This window comes from Anomaloglossus baeobatrachus, chromosome 3 (assembly GCF_048569485.1).
Source record: "Anomaloglossus baeobatrachus isolate aAnoBae1 chromosome 3, aAnoBae1.hap1, whole genome shotgun sequence".
Classification (NCBI taxonomy): domain Eukaryota; kingdom Metazoa; phylum Chordata; class Amphibia; order Anura; family Aromobatidae; genus Anomaloglossus; species Anomaloglossus baeobatrachus.
The window spans coordinates 143947760-143970088 of NC_134355.1; the positions used below are offsets into that span (position 1 = coordinate 143947760).

At 42.1% G+C, this 22329-nt stretch overlaps 1 protein-coding gene across 4 annotated transcripts in view; it reads right to left on the reverse strand.

The window, feature by feature from the left end:
* Positions 1–22329, reverse strand: part of LTBP1 (latent transforming growth factor beta binding protein 1) — a 528942-nt gene that overhangs the window by 152216 nt on the left and 354397 nt on the right. For all 4 annotated transcript variants that reach the window (XM_075339498.1, XM_075339499.1, XM_075339500.1 and 1 more), the window contains one exon: positions 4442–4544. In XM_075339498.1, the coding sequence (XP_075195613.1) occupies positions 4442–4544 (103 nt within the window). The remainder of the gene's footprint in view (positions 1–4441; positions 4545–22329) is intronic.

Genomic DNA, 22329 nt, shown 5'->3' on the forward strand with positions numbered 1-22329 from the left:
ATCATAGTTTGAACCAAGTTGCATTACAATAATCGATCTGATTCTCTCAGAAGAGAGCGCAGCCTAAGGCTAAAAGATAATGTATAACTTGTATATGGGTACAAAGTGTCAGCGCATGATAGCTATATTAGTTGCCAATTTTCTTTTATCGGATCTCATCTAAAGTGCGTTGCATTTTTGACAAAATTACAGAAATTCCTTTTGCTTTATTTTGCCCACAGGAGCGTGCTTACATTCTAAGGGGGCCGACTAGCCAAGTGAATTAACGCCCCTGAGACTAGTCGCTGGCCTCATTAGAATATCATATGGGACATTTAGAAATACTTTTTCTAAAGATTCCTTAATCTATACTACTATAAACTGGGACTGTTAGGCAGGGATTAGCAATATGCACCCAGAACTGCTCGTGGTTCTGGTTGCATATTGCACCTGATAGGTTCCCTTTAAAGGATTATCAAGCAGTAAAATACATAGGAGAATGAAATCAACTTTGCTACGTCGCTCACAAAAAGCAGCCTTCTGTTGATTCCCTTATTGTTCCATTGAACAGACAGGTTCATTACCTGCACATTCTGGTAGATTTGTACAGTAACTTTCATTTCTTATTATATACTAGTTTAAATTAATTTTCCAGTAAACGTCAAGACGTTCAGGATCACTTTAACATGTTCAGATGCCGACCTGACTGATTCTTAAAGACGTGTACCCTGTGGAGACTTGTACTGCTGGCAGATTACAGCTAAGTACTAACTGTGTCCTGACTGGAAACTTACAAAATGGGAACCGGCAGAGAATGTGCAAAAATAACAAATGTTGGGTCGGGATACATAATTGTATTAGTTTCTTCTGACTCGCATTAGAAATGTGAAATATGCTGGAGAGTGACTTGTGAACTTGCGTCCCAGACACACACGTTGGACGTGATTCACTGTGAGTAGGGAAAGTTACACTTTAATGTCAAATTGTTAATCCTGAACATGATTCATTTCTCCTGCCCAAAGTGAAAACACTCATGATGAGTCAGGTCCTACAGCACGAAATGAATCAGCGTTCATCAACATTACCTCCTCTCACTTTCCTACTCCAGGAACATTTCACTGTGAGACTACATTTACATCCGTCTGAGTGTTATCACCCGGAAGAAGCAGAACTATTTTTTTCTTAGGTGTAGTACTATTTGCATGCTAAAAGACAAGTAGAAAGTGAGTGAGAATAGGGTACACCATGTACCTCATGCACCACAGACATGGATCTGTTTTTAAAGCTAATGTATATATGGACAATCAAACTCTATGTGTCAGTCTACTGTCCGAGGAAAACCGGACAGCGCTAGGACATATCATATGGGTGTGTGAATGTAGCCTAAGAAGGTTAATTGTGTGCCATGCTAAGGAATAAATGGCCTATGAAGCTGAAATATTTTATGGGAATCGCATTCCATTCTATAGTTGTCAAATAGGATCAATCTACTTAAAAAAGGAGTAACTTTGTCAATATATTGTGTTACTTATCTTGTACCAATTCTTACTTACTGCCTGTATACAAAGTGAAGGCTCCCACCTTGCCTCTTGGCTCAATGTTTGCACAAAGTTTAATATGGTGACTGGCATTTTGAGTAGTAATGGGCAGACCCGGACTGTAAATGTCCAGATCCGCGCAGGTTCAAGAGTACCCAAGCACTGACTCCGGGTAATGATTCGAGTCTGGCAACTCGGGTAATTTAAAAAAATAAAGGGGAAAAAAGAGGAAAGCAGGCACGTACTTACCGAGTCTCTTGAGCAGCTGTACACTGCTTCTGGGTCTGCTCATTATCCTTCATACATATGCAGTACTACACCCACCCACTGGCATCTCTGATGGGTTGCAGTCGGAAGCGACCCCACTTGTTTGACAGCATGTCTGACTGCTTTCAATCATAGACGCTGTGTGCATACCAATGGTGTCAAAATAAGCAAATAAAAAAATTGGCATAGAGTCCCCCCATATTATGATATGAAGCACAGCTAAAGCATGCGGCTACAGGCTGAAGCCCCCAGCCGTGTCCTTAACTTGGCTGTGTATCGAAATAAGAGAGACTGCATGTGGCTTTATTTAAAATGATTTAAATAAATAATTATAAAAAATGGCGCGTGGTCCCCCCAATTTTGATACCCATGCATGATAAAGCCGACAGATGGGGGCTGGTATTCTCAGGCTGAGGAGACCCATGCTTATTGGGCCCCCAACCTAAAAATAGCAGCCTGTAGACGCCCAGAATTGTGTTATCCATTAGATGCAACAATCCCGTAACCTTACTCTGCTCATCCCGATTGTCCTGGTGTGATGGCAAATGGGGTAATAAGGGGTTAATAACAGCTCACAGTTGCCACTAAGCTCTATATTATATATACAAAAGGATTGGAAGTCGTTCATTTTGCCACAATAGCCGCAAGCCCCATAGTCGGAATCAATAACACTCATAAGCACTGAAGTGCAAATAAAAGGTACATTTTTAATTGATCAGACAATAATGATACAGGGTGTGCATAGAACAAAAGGAGTACAAAAGGGTTTTCAAGACAGCAAGGGTGAATAGTTCCCCATATGCGGCTGCATGCAAAAGGTGTTAAGAGTAACTATAACTAGCTCTCTGGTGTGGTAAGTGCTGAAGATTAAAGTAAGTGGATACCCACAGGTAAAAACCCCGAGGGGGGTATACCGCTGAATAGGTCAGCGTTCCAACTGCAGGTAATTAACAGGTGAGCACATCACAAAAACCAACATCCAGCAAGGAGCTTACCAGTGTAACGTAGAGGAGCATGCAGGCACACATGGGAATAGTCAGGATTTTTACCTGGGGGTAGCCACTTACTTTAATCTTCAGCACTTACCACACCAGAGAGCTAGTTATAATTACACTTAACACCTTTTGCAATAACCTGAGGGACATCACTGATCATCACACAGCTCAGTCTCTGCCTGAAGCTCACAACGGGTGGTCATGTTCTATGGCTATGCGCTGTCCCTTAAGATGTAGCAGAGCTGGAATTGTTGTGGGACCTCGTGTGGATTACGTCGGATCTGGGTGTTTTGGGGGTTAATAAAGTGGTGAAAGAGGGGGGTTTTGTATTTTTCGATGTTTGTGTTTATTTCTTTTCACTTATAGATTAGTAATGAGAGGGGTCTGATAGAAGGCTCCCATTACTAATCTAGGGCTTAGTGGCAGCTGTGAGCTTTTATTAACCCGTTACTACCCCAATAGCCACCACACCAGGGCAATCGGTATGAGTCGGGTAAAGTTCCGGGATTGTTGCATCTAATGGATGCGACAATCCTGGGTGGCTGCAAGCTGCTATTTTTAGGCTGGTGGGGCCCCAATAACTATGGGCCTCCCCAGCTTAAGAATACCAGCCCCTAGCTTTATCATGGCTGGGCATCAAAATTGAGGGAGGGGGGCCTCATGCCGTTTTTTTAAATTATTCCTTTAAATATTTTATTTAAAAAAAAAAGCATGTGGTTCCTTTTATTTTGATACACAGCCAAGATAAGTGCACAGCTGTGGGCTACAGCCTGTAGCCGTATGCTTTATCTGTGCTAGGTATCATAATATGGGGGGACCCTATGCCAATGTGGGCGGGGGAAGCAGTGAATATGTTTGAAGGATAATGAGTACCCCGGAAGTAGAGTGAGTGGCCAGGGAACACAGTTATAGCCGCATGGAGACCGGTAAATATAAAGTGCTTGCTTTATTCTTATTTTCTTTCTTTTTTCTTTGATTTTATTTTTTTAATACTTGGGTGGCCAAAACTGGAGTTCTCAGAGAACTCAGGGCCCGGCGTCAGTGCACGGGTTCTTTTGAACCCGCACGGATCCGACTTATACAGTCCGGGTACACCCATCACTTACAGATGTTTTTTTTATTTCTACTGGATGACCCATTCACATATCCCAACATGTCCAAGAGTGGTGTTTGTTCCCCTCTTCTTTTCTGCAATAGAAAGCTGCAGTGTATTTTCTGAGGGAGAACAGCAACATTTAGCAGAGCAGAGTGGAAAAGAAGAGGATGCTTGGACAGTGCACAGTGACACTGCAGGTCTTGCCAGATAAGAAAGAGCTGGTTTGGTATGACATACAGGTGCACTGAATTTTTTTGGATACAGTATTTTCAGGGTGGATATATGCTTATATCCCTCACAAAAAATATGTAAAATTGTTTGTATTTTTAAATTTCAATAACATTTTGGGTCCCCAGGTAAATTTTACAAATTAAAATTAAATTATAATTTACAAATTTTCTTTTAAAGATTTTCAAAAAGTATCTGCATGTAACTTGCATTAATTGAGGGTTTTATCCCAAATTACCGGAAAAAAAAGGGAGGCACTTTTTTGTGCTCAATGTATGTTCTATATGGATGTAGTTTTAATATGCAATGGTAGGTAAAACAATCTGTATTATACTTACTTGCTTTCTTTGGGCATTTCATACATTTGCCTACGCCCCACGAGGTGCCCACAGTTCCACAACAATCTTCTTGCTTAGAAAGTCCCGGAAGTGGCTTTCCACACTATAAAAGAGGAATAGAAGAAATAAATTCATCAGTATTTTGTTTTAATTAATTATTTCATACAGGATGTTAGTCCTAACCAAATTAAACTTCTAACCTGTTAATGTAGAATAATCATTTTCTGAATTGTCACTTCTGGTAAAAACTGTTAGGTGGTAAAAAAAAAGTAACCTGAGGGCCCCATTATTACATCTGCGCATTTTTGTCCTAGTTCTGCTGGGGTTTTTGTTTTTTATTTGTTCTTTATTTGTCTTTTCATTTGTGACTTTTACACTTCTCAAAAGTAAGATTTCAATAAGAAGAGGGAAAAGTTGAATAATTCTAATTATGAAAATCACAGGATCGATTGTCACGTTAATGATATACAAATGATCATAAAGTGGAAATAAATTTTTCGAGACACTTCGATTTATTTATTTATCATGTATAAGCGCCACGCACAGAAATTATCACAGATACACGCCTTGGCTACTACCAATGATGAAATTAATGGTTGTCTGAGGAATATTCTGCCATCCTAAATGCGCTTGGGCAAATCATCAAGCTTCACTGTTAAGTTTATTTTTGCAATTGCCAACCAATGACATCTAAAATGTATTCAATGGGGGACAAGTCTGGAGACGCTACGTGTTAACACATTTAGGCCATGCAGGCTGATCACAGTAGCACGAGCAATACGCAGCTGGCTTTGTGCTGAAAAATGGCTCTTGGGACATTTTGTAGCAATGGATGTGCCACCAGTTCTTCAATTGAATCAATGTAACATCGAGCTTTCTGAAGATTAGAGGGTCTGACTACTGTACTTTTATGCCACCCTATGCCATAATACCTGGAATAGGTTACATTGTGATGTTCCCTAAATGAAGGCCCTCATGGTCTCATCACATTCTAGGAATCACACATAGAAATCCATTATGTACTGCAAGTGAAATTAGACGTTGCATACCAAGCTTAACACTTCAAACAATATCTACACAAACCATGAGAAGGTGTTTACATGACATTGGGCTATGAGCCAGACGTCCAGTTACAGGTGTTCCGTCGACTTCACATCACTGCTCTCAAACGCTATAATTGTACAGCACAAGACAGCAATGGTGGTTGAAACGGAGGTTGACACTCTTCAGTGATGAGTCCCACTTTTTTTTTGCAATGATAGTCAGAGATTGGTCTGGAGACTATACAGGCAACGCGATAAAGAGGTCTTCATGAGGGTTTCAGTGACGTGTTCCAGGAGCCATATTTCAACATGATAATGCAGGTCGCATGTTGCTCAAGCTACTGTGAGCAGCTTGTCTGGCCTAAACATACTACCATGGCCTACAGTATCTCTGAACTTGTCTTCTGTTGATTTGCTACTCACACGAATAGTACAGCATTTGGGTTACTCGTTATTTTGCGAGTTTTTCCCCATTGACTTTCATTGCACATGCTCTTCTATCTTCCCAATCTCTGGATGTGCTAGTACGCGTGCGCTGTGCGGCGGTCCGCTGCCTGGCCGTCCGCCGCGTCTGATCCGATCAGGTGGTTGCGGGTGTTTACACCCGCGATCACGTGGTTGGGGACGCGGCTGCCAGCCTGGGGTGGAGTTTCTCGCTGCATGGTTGCGTGCGTCATGGAGGCACACCCTGTGATTGGTTATATCGCTCATTATAAACCAGACATTCTAGCCCATACAACCACGCCCCCTGACGAAGGTAACCCTGTGTTAATGAAACAGCCGTCGGGTGGGTCACGGGATCCCCTCCTCTCCTGGCATCCACTGATTGACCTGTTGGCATCCATGTAAGTAGCATAAGTTGGATCTTCTTTATATATTGGTGATGTATCCTGATCATCTAATCCTATGGGTGCACATGGGTCAAACTATTTGATGTAGAGCGACATCTGTTGGAATTGATAAGTATATACCTGGGTGAATGTCATTTTTTACCAATTATAGGTAGTATAAAATGAGGGGGTTTTTAAGTTCCTGCACTATTTCGCTCCACCTTTTACATGTTGTCTTTGTAAATACAATAAAAAATTTTTGCAAATTAATACATGGGCGTTTGATCGTTCTTTCTCTGTGGTGTTTAGTATATTATATAGCGATTTGCCCTTATAGTCCGGTTCTACACGGTGGGTTTCATTGAATTATCTATCTTGTGATAATCGATAATCATGTATTGAATGGTTTATAACTTTAACCATGTGTAGATGGTTGTTGTTAATATATATGGTATGCTATTCAGAATGAATACACGAGTATTAGACAGTACTCCTTATGAGTATAGTGAGTACGAATACTTAGGTACTCGCTGATCTCTAGCTGGTACTTATCTTGCCAGACTGGCATCAGCAGATGGGAAACTATCATGACCTAAAAAGCGCTATATTATCCCTCTCCTTGTTAATGCTTGGCACAATGCAATAGACGATTCATAATATGGAACAAGCTATATTATTGGTGAGTGCCATTTCACGTTTTCTGTTTGAAACATTATCATCATTATTTTGCTTATTTATATAGTGTTATGATATTCTGCATCGCTTTACAGGCATATAATAATGTCCCGTTTGGGGCTCACAATCTACATTCCAATTCTTTGGTGTATAATGGGGCGGTGCAGATCTGCAATTTTTTTCTCATGCTGATTCGGCATGAAAAATTAATCGCAGCATGCTGTGAGTGCTTATGCAAATTGGATCATGTACACCCATATAAATCTATGGGTGCGTGTGAAACATCGGACTACACTGGATGAAATCTCAGTGCAATTTGATATATGCAGAGACAGACAATGGAGAAGATGGAGAAATTAATCTCTCCATCGTCTCTTCACTTGTGATACGATTCTTTCATGCAAAAGAATTGGAGCACAGTGACATTAGGAATAATGCATCCGATTCTCTCGCATGAGAGAACATATGCCAGTGTGATACCGGCCTAAAGCCCGCTTTACACGCTTCAATATATCTCACAATTCGTCGTTGGGGTCAAGTTGTAAGTGACGCACATCCGGCATCGTTCATGACGTATTTGCGTGTGACACCTACGTGCGATCAAGATTGAACGCAAATACGGGGATCGCATACACGTCGTTTATTCCTCATACATTGGACGTTTTGTTGTACGAACCTAGTCAATTGAAAGGTGTGACATCTCTCATACGATTTTGATGTCTGAGGCTATGTGCGCAGGTGTGCGCTCTGCACCGCAGCTTAAAAAAGGTCCGCTTCAGAGCGCAGCTGAAAATCTGCGTTCTGAAGCGCCTCACGTCTGTCATTCACTAATCTCTGTCAGTCAGTCACTATCTCTGTCCCTCTCTCTCTGTCCATGTCAGTCTATCCCTCTTACCCCCTCTCTCATACTCACCGATCCCCGATGCGGCGCTGCACGGCATTCACACTGCTCCGGCGGCTTTTACTATTTTGAAAAAGCCGGCCGCTCATTAAACAATCTCGTATTCCCTGCTTTCCCAGCCCACCGGCGCCTATGATTGGTTGCAGTGAGACACGCCCCCACGCTGAGTGACAGGTGTCTCACTGCACCCAATCACAGCAGCCGGTGGGCGTGTCTATACTGTGCAGTGAAATAAATAATTAAATAACTAAAAAAAATGGCGTGCGGTCCCCCCCAATTTTAAAACCAGCCAGATAAAGCCATACGGCTGAAGGCTGGTATTCTCAGGATGGGGAGCTCCACGTTATGGGGAGCCCCCCAGCCTAACAATATCAGCCAGCAGCCGCCCAGAATTGTCGCATACATTAGATGCAACAGTTCTGGGACTGTACCCAGCTCTTCCCGATTTGCCCTGGTGCGTTGGCAATCGGGGTAATAAGGAGTTATTGGCAGCCCATAGCTGCCAATAACTCCTAGATTAATCATGTCAGGCGTCTCCCCGAGATACCTTCCATGATTAATCTGTAAGTGACAGTAAATAAACACACACACCTGAAAAAATCCTTTATTAGAAATAAAAAACACAAACATATACCCTCGTTCACCACTTTAACACTAGAACTACTGAGGTAGTCATTTTGACTACTTTGCACCATGTATTTCTATATAGGTGTCACGAGTCCAGTAGTTCTAGTGTTAATAAGCCCGAAAAAGCCCTCCATGTCCGGCGTAATCCAGGATGGTCCAGCATCGCTTCCAGCTCTGTTGCATGAAGGTAACCGGAGCTGCAGAATACACCGCCGCTCCTGTCAGCTCCACGCAGCTAATGAAGGGAATAGTGCAATCAGCTGAGCTGTCACTGAGGTTACCCGCTGTCACTGGATACAGCGGTGGCCGCGGGTAACCTTAGTGACAGCTCAGCTGATCGCGCGGCTGTCTTCAGTTGCTGCGTGGAGCTGACAGGATCGGCTGTGTCTTCTGCAGCTCCGGTCACCTCCATGCAGCAGAGCTGGAAGCGACGCTGGACCATCCTGGATTACGCCGGACATGGAGGGCTTTTACGGGCTTATTAAAGTGGTGAACGAGGGTATATGTTTGTGTTTTTTATTTCTAATAAAGGATTTTTTCGTGTGTGTGTGTGTTTTTTTACTGTCACTTACAGATTAATCATGGAAGGTATCTCGGGGAGATGCCTGACATGATTAATCTAGGAGTTATTGGCAGCTATGGGCTGACAATAACTCCTTATTACCCCGATTGCCAACGCACCAGGGCAAATCGGGAAGAGCCGGGTACAGTCCCAGATCTGTCGCATCTAATGTATGCGGCAATTCTGAGCGGCTGCTGACTGATATTGTTAGGCTGGGGGACTCCCCATAACGTGGAGCTCCCCATCCTGAGAATACCAGCCTTCAGCCGTATGGCTTTATCTGGCTGGTTTTAAAATTGGGGGGGACCGCATGCCGTTTTTTTAAATTATTTAATTTTTTATTTCACTGCACAGTCACTGCACAGTATAGACACGCCCACCGACTGCTGTGATTGGGTGCAGTGAGACACCTGTCACTCAGCTAGGGGGCGTGTCTCACTGCAACCAATCATAGGCGCCGGTGGGCGGGGAAAGCAGGGAATACAAGATTGTTTAATAAGCGTCCGGCTTTTTCAAAATAGTGAAAGCCGCCGGAGCAGTGTGAATGCCGTGCAGCGCCGCGCCGGAGATCGGTGAGTATATGAGAGAGGGCTGCTCAATTCAGTTACTCAGGAGTTTAGCGGTCACCAGTGAGTCCTTCACGGGTGACCGCTAATCAGGATGCGACACAGACAGAGACGCAGCATGACAATGAAGTCGGGTGAAGTTAACCCGAGTTCATTCTGATCGTGCGGCTCTTTCTGTGTCTGCTGTCATCTGCCATTCACCGCTGCTACATGGCTGTCTGTGTCTGCTGTTAGCGGCCATGTAGCAGAGCTGAATGGCAGATGACATAGTAAAAACGCATCCCTACACATTACACACGCTTGGCAAGTCAATAAATAAAAAAAAAAAAGGGTGCCCAATGCATACGTCACAGAACACATGATCTAAAGGATCGCACACAAAATTGATCAATTTAATATAGACTACTAACGCACGTGTGACAGCAAATGAACGACCTACGTGCGATCTCATTAGATCACATATGCAACCTGGGCGTGTCACATCGCAAAACTGATTGCACAACAAATTGCAACGTGTAAAGCTGGCTTTAGAAGTAGTGCTGATCAATTTTCCCTTGTGATTTATCATGTATCTGTCTCTTGCAGCAGACTCTCCTCAACAGATTATAGGAAATGGGGGCAGAGTTTTTCCCTCTCTGTTTCTGCTCTCATGTATTTGAAACTAGATACAGAAATAAATGAAAGGCAACCTTTCAGTTCAATGACAGTGTCACGCAGTGACTACCGGAGTTCCTCTAGGTATAAGGGAACTACTAGCAAGTGCTGCAACACACAGGGTGGATGATGGCCTATGCTCTGGAACACACTACCAAGAGAAATCCGATTAATTCCCAACATCCACACCTTTAAGTGGGCCCTAAAAACGCATTTCTTTAGACTAGCCTATCACCTCACCGCCCTGATCTAATCTAGTCCCTTTCTGCCCTTCAAAAAACTTACTTCCAGTTCTCGTCCCCTGTACCTGTATAAATTCTCACCGATGGGTTCATGCAGCTGCTTTTGAATACCCTATTAAATCGATGGCTGGACCATACATGACAAGCTTTTCTCCCCCCCATTCACCTTTTGTGTCTCCCCTATTTCCTCATAGACTGTAAGCTTACGAGCAGGGCCCTCACTCCTCCTGGTATCTTAATTTTGTTATTTTGTATTGTCTCATATTGTCTGTACATGTCCCCTCTTAATTGTACAGCGCTGCGGAATATGTTGGCGCGATAGAAATAAAACATTATTATTATTATTATGATACAAGGTAGGCCCTGGTGCTAGGGAGAGGGGAGTAGGGTCACCGCCTAACACCCTATATGGGTTATTTCCCCCTGTCGCCGATCACGTGCCTAGGTCCTCACTGACCCTAAACTCACTCTGGGTAGTGAGGGCCAGCGTCTCTCCACTACAATAAGACAACACGAGGCAGGCAAGACAAACAGGGGAGAAAGAAACAACAAATAAAACGCTGACAGGAACTTTTCAGCTGCAACTGAAGAAACTCCTCAGCTTTCTCTAGAGACTGGTTCCTTCTAAGTGGAGAGTAATAGGAATGAGCTATAGCCAACATAGGTAAGAGTGAGGAGTGGGTATTTATAGCAGAAGGGAGTGACTTCAGCTTAGCTTACAACTACCTGTTACAACTACCTGCATGATAGAAATTAACCTTAACCCATTCAGGGATGGATGGAACTAAACATGCTCTAACAAGGGGAAAACAGAGAGTGGGCATTATCCACAATGCGCTGTCACCTTCTGGTTCCAGGTTGCCCAGAGATCACATCGGCCAGTACCACAATCGTCACAGACAGGTGTAATGTATACTGAAAAATGAATTTACTGAAAAGGAATTTCCAGCACCCTTAGTGCTGACAGATGGTTTTTTTTTTTTCATAAAAAATAGATAGCAAATTATAGAGTAAAGAATAGGGACATTTCTTGAACATGTCATATGTACTTAAAGCATTTATCTTCTTGTGGTGGATAAGTGCAGAAAGACCATGTCTTTTTTGACCGGTTTTGTGTAAGGTTAGCTATGTGTTAAGCATGGAGAGGTACATAACTATTACTGGTAAAATAAAAGAAATAGTATGAAGGTCTGTTCTTTTCAATAAAGAAGGAAAATGAAGCTTGATTTTTTTTCCACCAGTGTAACAGAGTAGGGTACCAGGGACATAATACGTCCTGAAGTGACATTGGGGAAAAAAAGGTTTGGCTCCTTTTCTTTCATGGAACGCTGGCTGCCACACAAGCCCTACTCTATTTCTGCAGGGCTCTTTTTAGAATTCAAGCTATATTAAAGGATTTCTAATAGTCTCATTTTTCTATGAAACGTACCCCTAATGCCTAGCTATACGTGGGTATAAAGTAAAGAGTTGCAAGCCGTGTAATAAGCAAGAATAACAACCAGTAAAGGACAATGGTCAAAAGAAAGAGTCGTACATTGTATAGCAATTAAGAGAGTGTTTCATTTTCAGAAAAGCCCCCAACTTTCAGAATATTTCTCCAAGAAAAGAGTGTTATAAGAGGTGCTGTTGTGATGCTTAGTGTGCATGTGTGGATCCGGGGCACTGTGCATGGAATGAGCATTACACAATGTAATCAGCTTCTGTGCAGATCGCAGCGGCCGCCGGATCCACAGGAGACCTTTTAATTACTTTCCTCATTCCATTTTGTATACCTCAGAGAACATTCCGGAGAATTCATTTTTGTGGGGCGAGGAGGCCTGAGGTACTGAACAATGAGCCTGTGCAGCTGGGTAACACTGTGCCAGGCAGACTGTAAACAGGAAATAAATCACATATTGAACAATTTGGGAGATCGGCTCCAAAACCAATACCATATCCACATTTTGGTTCCACAGCATGACATTCCTACAATATTTTACAGCCTGTACTAATGTGACTGACAAATGCCTGGAAGACAAGACAAGGAGAGCAGCAGTAATTATAGGGTGGCGTGCACGGAGCCTCGCTGCCCTGCCAGGAGAATCAATATGTGCAAAAGAAGAATCCCAGAAGAAGTGATTTATAGATTTGATTAGAAAGATCTCAGAACAGCAACTCCCCAATCAATATTACTAGGTAACACTTAGCAAGGTTATAAACAGATGCCAAAAGCTTAAAAGAGACCTCCAGTGCCTTGCAAAAGTATTCGTCCCCCTTGAACTTTTCAACCTTTTACGACATTTCAGGCTTCAAACATAAAGATAACAATTTTAAATTTATAATGAAGAATCAACAACAAGTGGGACACAATTGTGAAGGTGAACAAAATGTATTGCTTATTTTAAACTTTTATAAAAAAATAACTGAAAAGTGGGGCGTGCAATATTATTCGCCCCCTTTAAGTTAATACTTTGTAGCGCCACCTTTTGCTGTGATTACAGCTGCAAGTTGCTTGGGGTATGTCTCTCTATTTTGCACATCGAAAGACTGAAATTCTTGCCCATTCTTCCTTTGCAAACAGCTCGAGCTGAGTGAGGTTGGATGGAGAGCGTTTGTGAACATCAGTTTTCAGCTCTTTCCACAGATTCTCGATTGGATTCAGGTCTGGACTTTGACTTGGCCATTCTAACACCTGGATATGTTTATTTGGGAACCATTCCATTGTAGATTTTGCTTTAGGTTTCGGATCATTGTCTTGTTGGAAGACAAATCTCCGTCCCAGTCTCAGGTCTTTTGCAGACTCCAACAGGTTTTCTTCAAGAATGGTCCTGTATTTGTCTCAATCCATCTTCACATCAATTTATCCATCTTCCCTGTCCCTGCTGAAGAAAGGCAGACCCAAACCATGATGCTGCCACCACCATGTTTGACAGTGGGGATGGTGTGTTCAGGGTTTTGAGCTGTGTTGTTTTTAAGCGAAACATATCGTTTGGCATTGTGCCTAAAAAGTTCAATTTTGGTTTCATCTGACCAGAGTAGAGCACCTTCTTCCACGTGTTTGGTGTGTCTCCCAGGTGGCTTGTGGCAATCTTTAAACAAAACTTTTTATCGATATCTTTGAGAAATGGCTTTCTCCTTGCCACTCTTCCATAAAAGACAGATTTGTGCAGTGTACGACTGATTGTTGTCCTATTGACAGACTCTCCCACTTCAGCTGTAGATCTCTGCTGTTCATCCAGATTGATCATGGGCCACTTGGCAGCATCTCTGATCAGTCTTCTCCTTGTTTGAAATGAAAATTTGGATGGACGGCTGGGTCTTGGTAGATTTACAGTGGTATGATTCTCCTTCCATTTCAATATGATCGCTTGCACAGTGCTTCTTGGACTGTTTGAAGTATTGGAAACATTTTTTTAACCAAATCCGGCTTTAAACTTCTCCACAACAGTATCACGGACCTGCTTGTTATGTTCCTTGGTCTTCATGATGCTATCTGCACTTTAAACAGAACACTAAGACTATCACAGAGTAGGTGCATTTATACGGAGACTTGATTACACACAGGTGGATTATGTTTATCATCATCAGTCATTTAGGACAACATTGGATCATTCAGAGATCCTCAATGAACTTCTGGAGTGAGTTTGCTTCACTGAAAATAAAGGGGATGAATAATATTGCACGCCCCAATTTTCAGTTTTTTATTTTTTTACAAAAGTTTAAAATAAGCAATAAACTTCATTCAACTTCCCAATTGTGTCCCACTTGTTGTTGATTTTTTACCATAAATTAAAATTTTTTATCTTTATGTTTGAAGTCTGCAATGTAAAAGAAGGTTGAAAAATTCAAGGGGGCCGAATACTTTCGCAAGGCACTGTATCTTCAGGTAAGAAGTGGACGGTTTTTGCTTTTATTTTATTCTCCTGATTATTCCAATTTTTTGTCCTGCGCTGCTGGTTGTAGAGATAAGAAAATCCAATCCATGGTACATGAGGACCAGTGCAGATTAATCTCCAAGTGTTTTAAAGTACTCTTTCTTCTTCATGAGAATCACAAAGATTCTGACTGTAAATTTTAGCTTTTTTATACATCCACCATACGGTTCCAGAGAAATGGACCTTTTTATTTTGTGTACACTGTAATTTTTAAAGGGAACCCGTCGCCAGATTTGGTGACTATAAGCTGCGGCCACCACCAGTGGGCTGTTATATACAGAATAACAAAATACTGTATATAAGAGACCAGGGCACTGTGTACAATGTAAAAACTCTTTTATAATGCTCACCTAAGGGGCGGTCGGGTCCGCTGGGCGTTGCTGCTCTCCAGTCCGGTGCCTATCCTCTGCGGCGATCACTGTCCTCCTCCTTTTGAGGTCCGTGTGCAAATTGTGTCCCCCTTCATCCACACTAGCCGCTATTGAGGTTCTGTGCAGACGCACTTTGATCAAAGTATTGTAGTGCACATGCGTGCATTAACTTTTCCTCACACCTGCGCATTACAGTATTTTGATCTGCTCTCAGCAGGCAAGATCAAAGTGCGCCTGTGCAAGACCGCAATGCCGGCTACTTTGGATAACATAAGCACATCATCCACACTGGGCTGGGTAGAAGGAGGATGGCGATCACCACAGGGAGGAGGCACCAGACCAGAGAAAAGTGACGCCCATTGGACCGGACTGCCCGTTAGGTGAATATTATAAAAATGTTTTTTATGTTATACACAGTGGCCTGGAATGTTGTATATAAGAGCTAAGTGGTGGTGACCGCAGCTTATAGTCGCCAATCTGGTGACAGGTTTTCTTTAAGGTCTTTACAAAGGAGGCAACAACAAAGAATAACAACAAAAAAAACCCCACAAAAAAACATAATACTAAGGGGAGCACCAGGAATATATAAAATATAATAAAAGTAAAAACTAAACACTTTTATCACGGAGACAATTGCTTTTAAGGCTATGTGCACACGCTGCGTTTTTTTGACGCTGCGTTTTTGTGCGTTTTTGGCCGCTAAAAACGCACAAAAACGCACCTGCGTCGAAAAAACGCGGCAAAAAACGCACGCGTTTTGCCGCGATTTGGTGCGTTTTTTTGCTGCGTTTTGCTGCGTTTTTGCTCACTGCGTCCTTATGCGTTTTTTATCAGTGAACAAAAAAAAAAAAGGTCTGATGTCATTTCCTTCTTCAATGTGTTCTTCATTCTCCACTAGTGTATGCAGAAGAGCAGACAGCTGCAGAACTACAAGGCTCAGCATCCTCGATCCAATAGTGTATGCAGGAGAGCAGACAGCAGCTGTCGAACTACAAGGCTCAGCATCCTCCATCCAATAGTGTATGCAGGACAGCAGACAGCAGCTGTCGAACTACAAGGCTCAGCATCCTCCATCCAATAGTGTATGCAGGAGAGCAGACAGCAGCTGTCGAACTACAAGGCTCAGCATCCTCCTTCCAGGACTGTATGCAGGATTTCTTTGCCCCCCCCAAAAAAAAAAATGACGTGGGCTTCGCCATATTTTTGTATGCTAGCCGGGTACAGCAGGCAGGTACGGGCTGCCCCCAACCCCCAGCTGCCTATTTGTACCCGGCTGGGAACCAAAAATATAGGGAAGCCCTTTTTTTTTAAATTATTTCATGAATTTCATGAAATAATTTAAAAAAAAAAATGACGTGAGCTTCGCCCCATTTTTGAGTCCAGCCGGGTACAACTAGGCAGCTGGGGATTGGAATCCACAGTGCAGGGTGCCCATGCTTTCTGGGCACCCCCGCTGTGAATTGCAGTCCTGCAGCCACCCCAGAAAATGGCGCTTTCATAGAAGCGCCATCTTCTGGCGCTGTATCCAACTCTTCCGGCTGCCCTGATGTCGGGTGGCTAGCCAGGTAATAATGGAGTTAGGGCTAGCTGTATATTATCAGCTAGCCCTAAGCCCGAAATTCATGGTGTCACGCCAATATTAGACATGGCCACCATGAATTTCTAGTAAAGATAAAAAAAAAACACAACACAGAAAAATATTTTTATTAGAAATAAAACACAACACAATTAGTGACTCCATCTTTATTGAAATAAACCCCCCTCCGCAGTAATCCTGGGTCAGGGTCCCGCGCCGTCCAATCAGGATCCAATATCATCTGATCGGTTTGCTGGAAGGCAAAGCGATCAGATGATGTGTCAGGTTAAAGAATGTGAATCCCATCACACATCAGCTGATTGTATAAAAGCCGATTATACAATCAGCTGATGCATCAGTGCAAAAAAAAAAAATAATACTCACTTATGTGCTGAATTACCGGCAGCTCCCGGAGCGATGGGGCGGGAGTCTGATCCTGTCCGATCGCTGCAGCAGCTGCCGGTAATCAGGGATGAAGTCTCCTGACGCATCCGCTGATACCGGCCGGGCGCCCGCGTCAGCCCGAGACTCGATCAGCTGATGCGTCAGGTGACTGCATCAGGTGATCCATCGCCAGGTCCTGCAAGCAAGGTCCTGCCCCGGGGAGACTGCACACAGCCGGAGCGGGAGCGGCGATACCGTGACAGGAGCTGGGAGCGGGCATGGCACCGCGAGTCTGCAGACAGGTGAGTATAACTTTTTTTTTTTTTATTCTACTGTTAACTTTTGTTTTCGCAGCCGCTTCCACCTCCTGCCTGTACATGGCGCCGCACGGCAGCATACATGCACAGGACGGGAGGTGGACGCGGCGGTGACGGTACCGGGAGGATTCATGCTTCTGTCTATACTGACAGAAGGAATCCTCTTCCTGTACACGTCACTTTACTACCCACCTCCTGCGCTTATAGCTGCGTTTTTGGTCTTAGAAACGCACCAAAACGCAGCTATTTGCGTTTCTCATTGCGTCTTTCAACATCCCATTGAACTCAATGGATGAAAAGCGCAGTGAAAAACGCGGGAATAATTGACATGCTGCGTTTTTGTGGTCACCACAAAAACGCAGCTGAAAAAAAACGCTGTGTGGGGACAGCAAAAATGAAAACTCATAGACTTTGCTGGGGAAGCAAAGTCATGCAGTTTTAAGGCCAAAAACGCACCCGAAAAACGCGCAAAAACGCCGAGAAAAACGCACCGTGTGCACATAGCCTAAAAGTGTTTTTTTTTTACAAAGGGCAATTTTCAGCTCAGTAGAATGTTAATTAATGATCACTGATCTGTAATGCAAAATTGCAGCGATCAGACGATAGATAAGAGATCACTCAGTCATTGTCTGATTTATATGATCTAAAAAAAAAATATTGTTTGCAGCTTATCTGCAGCATATACAGGCTATGTGCTGCCAACAAAAAGCAAACTGTAGGGATATTGAACAATCGTATAAAGGGGGTTGCCGCTGCAGTGGCCCTGTGACTTCAAAATGGCGAAGACACCACTTCCAGAGCACTCTATGCTGGTTCCTCCAGGACACTGGAAGGGTATTTTGCTTCCGTTTTTTTAATTATTAAACAATCCTCTATCCATTAAAAAAAAAAAAAAAAAAATATATGTAATTCTCTTTTGGACAACCACTTTACTTTAAAAGCTGTTTCAATCTACAAAAATCAGGCCTTTAATGAGCACTGATTGACTTGTTACATCATTGTTTGGGTAGAAATCTACTATGTAAATGTGACTAACTGAATTCCTAAAGTCACTTTTTAACTACCACATATGTAATATAATCTTGGTCTAAAGTATTCAAGGGTCCAGGATCACTATGTCTGGAGGTATTAAAGCAGTCAGTTCTCACACTACTGGTTGTCTAGGTTATTGTAAGGTCAATGCTGATATGCTTGATGGTCTGGAGTGGTGAATTCACCAATATCAGCATCTTTGGTGGGCTAGGAGAGAGAAAACAATTTTTTATACATACCTTGTGCCCGATGGACAACTGTCACACTAGGTATGGGGAAATACCAAGCGAACAGTGAAAGGGAAGGTAAGGGAAGAGGGAAACCCTGTGTTTAGGGGAGGGAGATATGGTGCTCCCTGATAAAAACCTTCCACTGGCCTTTGGCTTCCCTGATGTACCTAGGTAGGTTCCGCATCTATGGCCGAGCAGGATACCTGGCCCTGGCTGACCCTGAACTGGCCCCTAGATAAGGAATGGATGGGATGAGTGCTAGTCAACCCCACTAAGTTCTAAAAGACCCACAAGGAAAACAAAAAAAAGCAAGCAAACAAACAAACAACTTATCTCCAAGATGACTTAGGGAGAGGAACAGCAACATACAACAATGTTTATTTGGATGATTGCAAGTCAACAGCTTGCACTCAGGACTGTGTAGAAACTAAACTTTATCACCAGCAGGGAGCCAAGGTATATGCAGGTATAAAAAGACACGGAGAATGAATGAGGATAAACAGCTGAAAGGTAAGGATGTCCGCAGGGTCCTAAAAGGAAAAGGATAACCCTAACAGAAAAGATACATAGAATTCCATTCACACCACAGAACAAAGAATGAAATATCAAGGAGTCCCTTGTGCAGCTGGATACCACAGGGCTGTCTGTCAATCGTGACACCGTGACAACAACTTCTCTACTATCCATCGCTGATCGTGTTCAGCTTCCTGTTTTTCCTCTGCACTGAACATAAAGATCAGAGGATAAGAGGATGTCGTGTCTCTACACTCTATGAATTATTATAGATGCCAGTGAATTGGTAATCGCTTAATTAAAGTGAACCTGTCATTAGATTTATGCTGCCCCAACCACATGCAGCATGAATCAAAGCTTGGCTGTGCAATTATAACCAGGAATGTTTTACTCTGAAATGTTGCGGCATTTCATAGACCACATAGTTTGAAAAGAGCTCCACAGCCGGCTTCTTCCCACACCACTGCAGTTGACTGAAAAGTCTCTCCCATGTGTCTACAAAGGGATTGTTATTTACCTGTTTCGGCTCCCTTATCCTGTGGCAACTGTCCTTAGCGAAAGTCCACACTGGTTTTCACAGGATTCCCAGAAAACTTCAGTGACTTCATCACCAAGGGCAGTGAGAATAATAACTAGTGATGAGAGAGCACTACAGTGCTCGGTGCTTGGTACTCGTAATGATGAGTGAACACTACGATGCCTGATTGCTCTTTACTTGAGTCAAGAAAATCACACGCTTGGACGGACTCGACTTGATTAGTGAGTATAATGGAAATCAATGATTGGGCAGTTCGGCTCTCCACCCACATATGGCCAGCCTTAAGCTGCACATTTCCAGGGGAGGGTGGGTGGCTTTTTTTCTTTTTTTGGGTAAAAGTAAATGATGTCCAACCCTTCTTCAGTATGTCTATGTTTTAATTGTATATTTTCTATCTGTAGGTTGTAGCCACCGGCCGGGGCTCCACACACATTTTAGAGGAAGAATTTTTTCACAGTATATATAGAGGTATTTATGTGTTTTATGGTCCTTTATACAATTTTATCGCCAGTTTTTCATCATTTAAATAAGGATAGAAATAAATAAAAATTTAAATTAAACCTTAATTCAGCATAGATTTCATATATAGGAATTATTTCTATTTCTATATTTTCATTTAGTTTTACTCTAGGCAAAATAAGGAGTTTTGCCTGAAAATCTAGCTGCAGAATTATAGGAACATTGGGTTTGAGCGCTAATCATTATCCTATGGATATTTTCAAATTTTTTGGGGGGAAGCACTACATCCGAAAATGTTGTTTATATCCCTAGTGAAAGCCATTCAGAGACTGCAAGTAGCTCTCACTGGGGTGCCGGCTTGCATCACTCACTGAAGTGAGCTTGTGCTTTGGGTTCAGTATTTTACAAATGGTACAATACTTAGCCGAGAAGCCAGTGCACCGCAGTACAACGATGCTCAATCACTCTCGCTGCACTCTTGCCTATCACTAATGATAACCAAATAACTCAAAATGTACAAAAATGCATTTCTGCTATTTACAAAAAAAGATATATTACTGACTTTCTTTTCAAGAACAGTCATAAGACTTCCATCCATGGAGCCCATGAGTTTCTTAAACTGTTGACGATCAACTTTTTGAGCAGCATCATCCACAGCCTTCCAGACACTATTCAGAAAAGTGTACTGTTTTGGGGGTTTTTTTCACCGTAAATCTCCAATTTATGAAGGGTCCACAAATTATCAAAAAGGTGTAGACCAGGTAAGGAAAGGGGCTATGTCATTATTTTATCATCTTTAAGGAATTTATTGTCTGGACAAGCAGTGGAGACTTTAATGCATGAAATGAGAGCATTGTCCTTCAAAACAATTATGGTTTTCTTGAAATATGCATCAGTTTTCCTGTACCATTGCTTGAAGAAAGTGTCTTCTAAAAACTCGCACCTCCACCTAGCTAACATCTGAAGTGGAGGACCGTGCCCATTACTGATCCAGCCATAGGTCAATCCATCTGCTCTTTCAAGAGTCAGTCTCATCTCATCAGTCAATAAAACCTTTTAAAAATCTATTTAAAATATAAAATTTAAATATATATTTATATAATTTTTTTTCACCCAGTCTTGAATTTTAAACTTATATGTCTTGTTCAGTAGTGATTGGGTTTCAGCCATTCTTACCTTGGCCATGTGTCTGAGCACTGAACAACTTGTACTTCTGGGCCTCTAGGGAGGTTGTAGTTCTGGAACATGGAGGCTAATGGGTTCCTGGTTGCTTCATTGCATATTTTTTTCTCAACACATTTTTTGTGATCTTGTTGACTATTTGCAACAACATTTTTGATGGTTCTGTTATAATGCCTAAATATATTAACAATTTCAAAAGTGCTGCATCCCTCTGAAAGACTTTTAACAATTTTTGAGTTTGGTCTTTTTTAGCTCGTTTTGCCTAAGGAAAGCAATTATCCTCACCTTTTTAAAGGGTGTTGATATCCTTAGGTCAGAATCTCCCTCATTTCACAAATACCTATCACTTGTTATGCTTCAAACCAATAAAAATTCAAGTGTATATAGTTTGGAGATTAAAAATATGGATAAAAATGATGATATGGTTAAAATACTCACTAGCCTAATAATTTTGTAGTCCCTATAGTTCCTGGCCAGCTTTTCCAGCTATGTCTTCTCTGAAACACCACAGCATTTTGGAGTAAAACATAACCAGCTACAACCATGCACCCAGGCTTTGATTCATGCTTCCAGTGCTTTGAGCAGCATGAATCTAGTGGCGTCTCTTTAACCAGTTTTGGACCTTAAAAGAAAGATCCTCAAACTCAAGAGACAAGAAACTAGTGAATGGCGGCAACAATGAATCCAATCTTTCCTAGTTCACACAATCTGTGCAGTTTTTAATGATGTTGATTATGAAGACTTTTTAATTAGTGAATTAAATTGATACTGTAACAGATTAGCGGACGGTTGCTCAATATGGGTTATTTTGATGAGTAAGAAAGCAGAGTCTATCTACATTTTTTTTAGAGGATGGCTTTGAAGTAATGTTATGAAATCTAGATCCAGTGTTTGGGATTCTAAGGCATTGATTTTAAGGTTCTTTCTCCGTTTTATCATTACACACCTGGCGATGCACATCTGAGATGGGTCAGGAATCCAAAACAAAGCCAGCTTTCATTACCAGTATGATCTCTCCCAGATTACCATCTCCTTCATCTCTGACTTGTAATGTGTAATTAAAAAGAGATATTAATAGAACTACGAAAATAAAAGTTGAAACTCCTGCTGAAAAGGCTGCTTAAAAAATTGAATGAAACACATAGTGATATTTATCTTATATAGACTATATTAGTCTGATTAACATGATATAAAACATTCAAATTCCTTCTGTCTGGTGATAATATTACTTCGCCCCCAAGGTATTCATTCCCTCTAGACATGCTGTAAGGA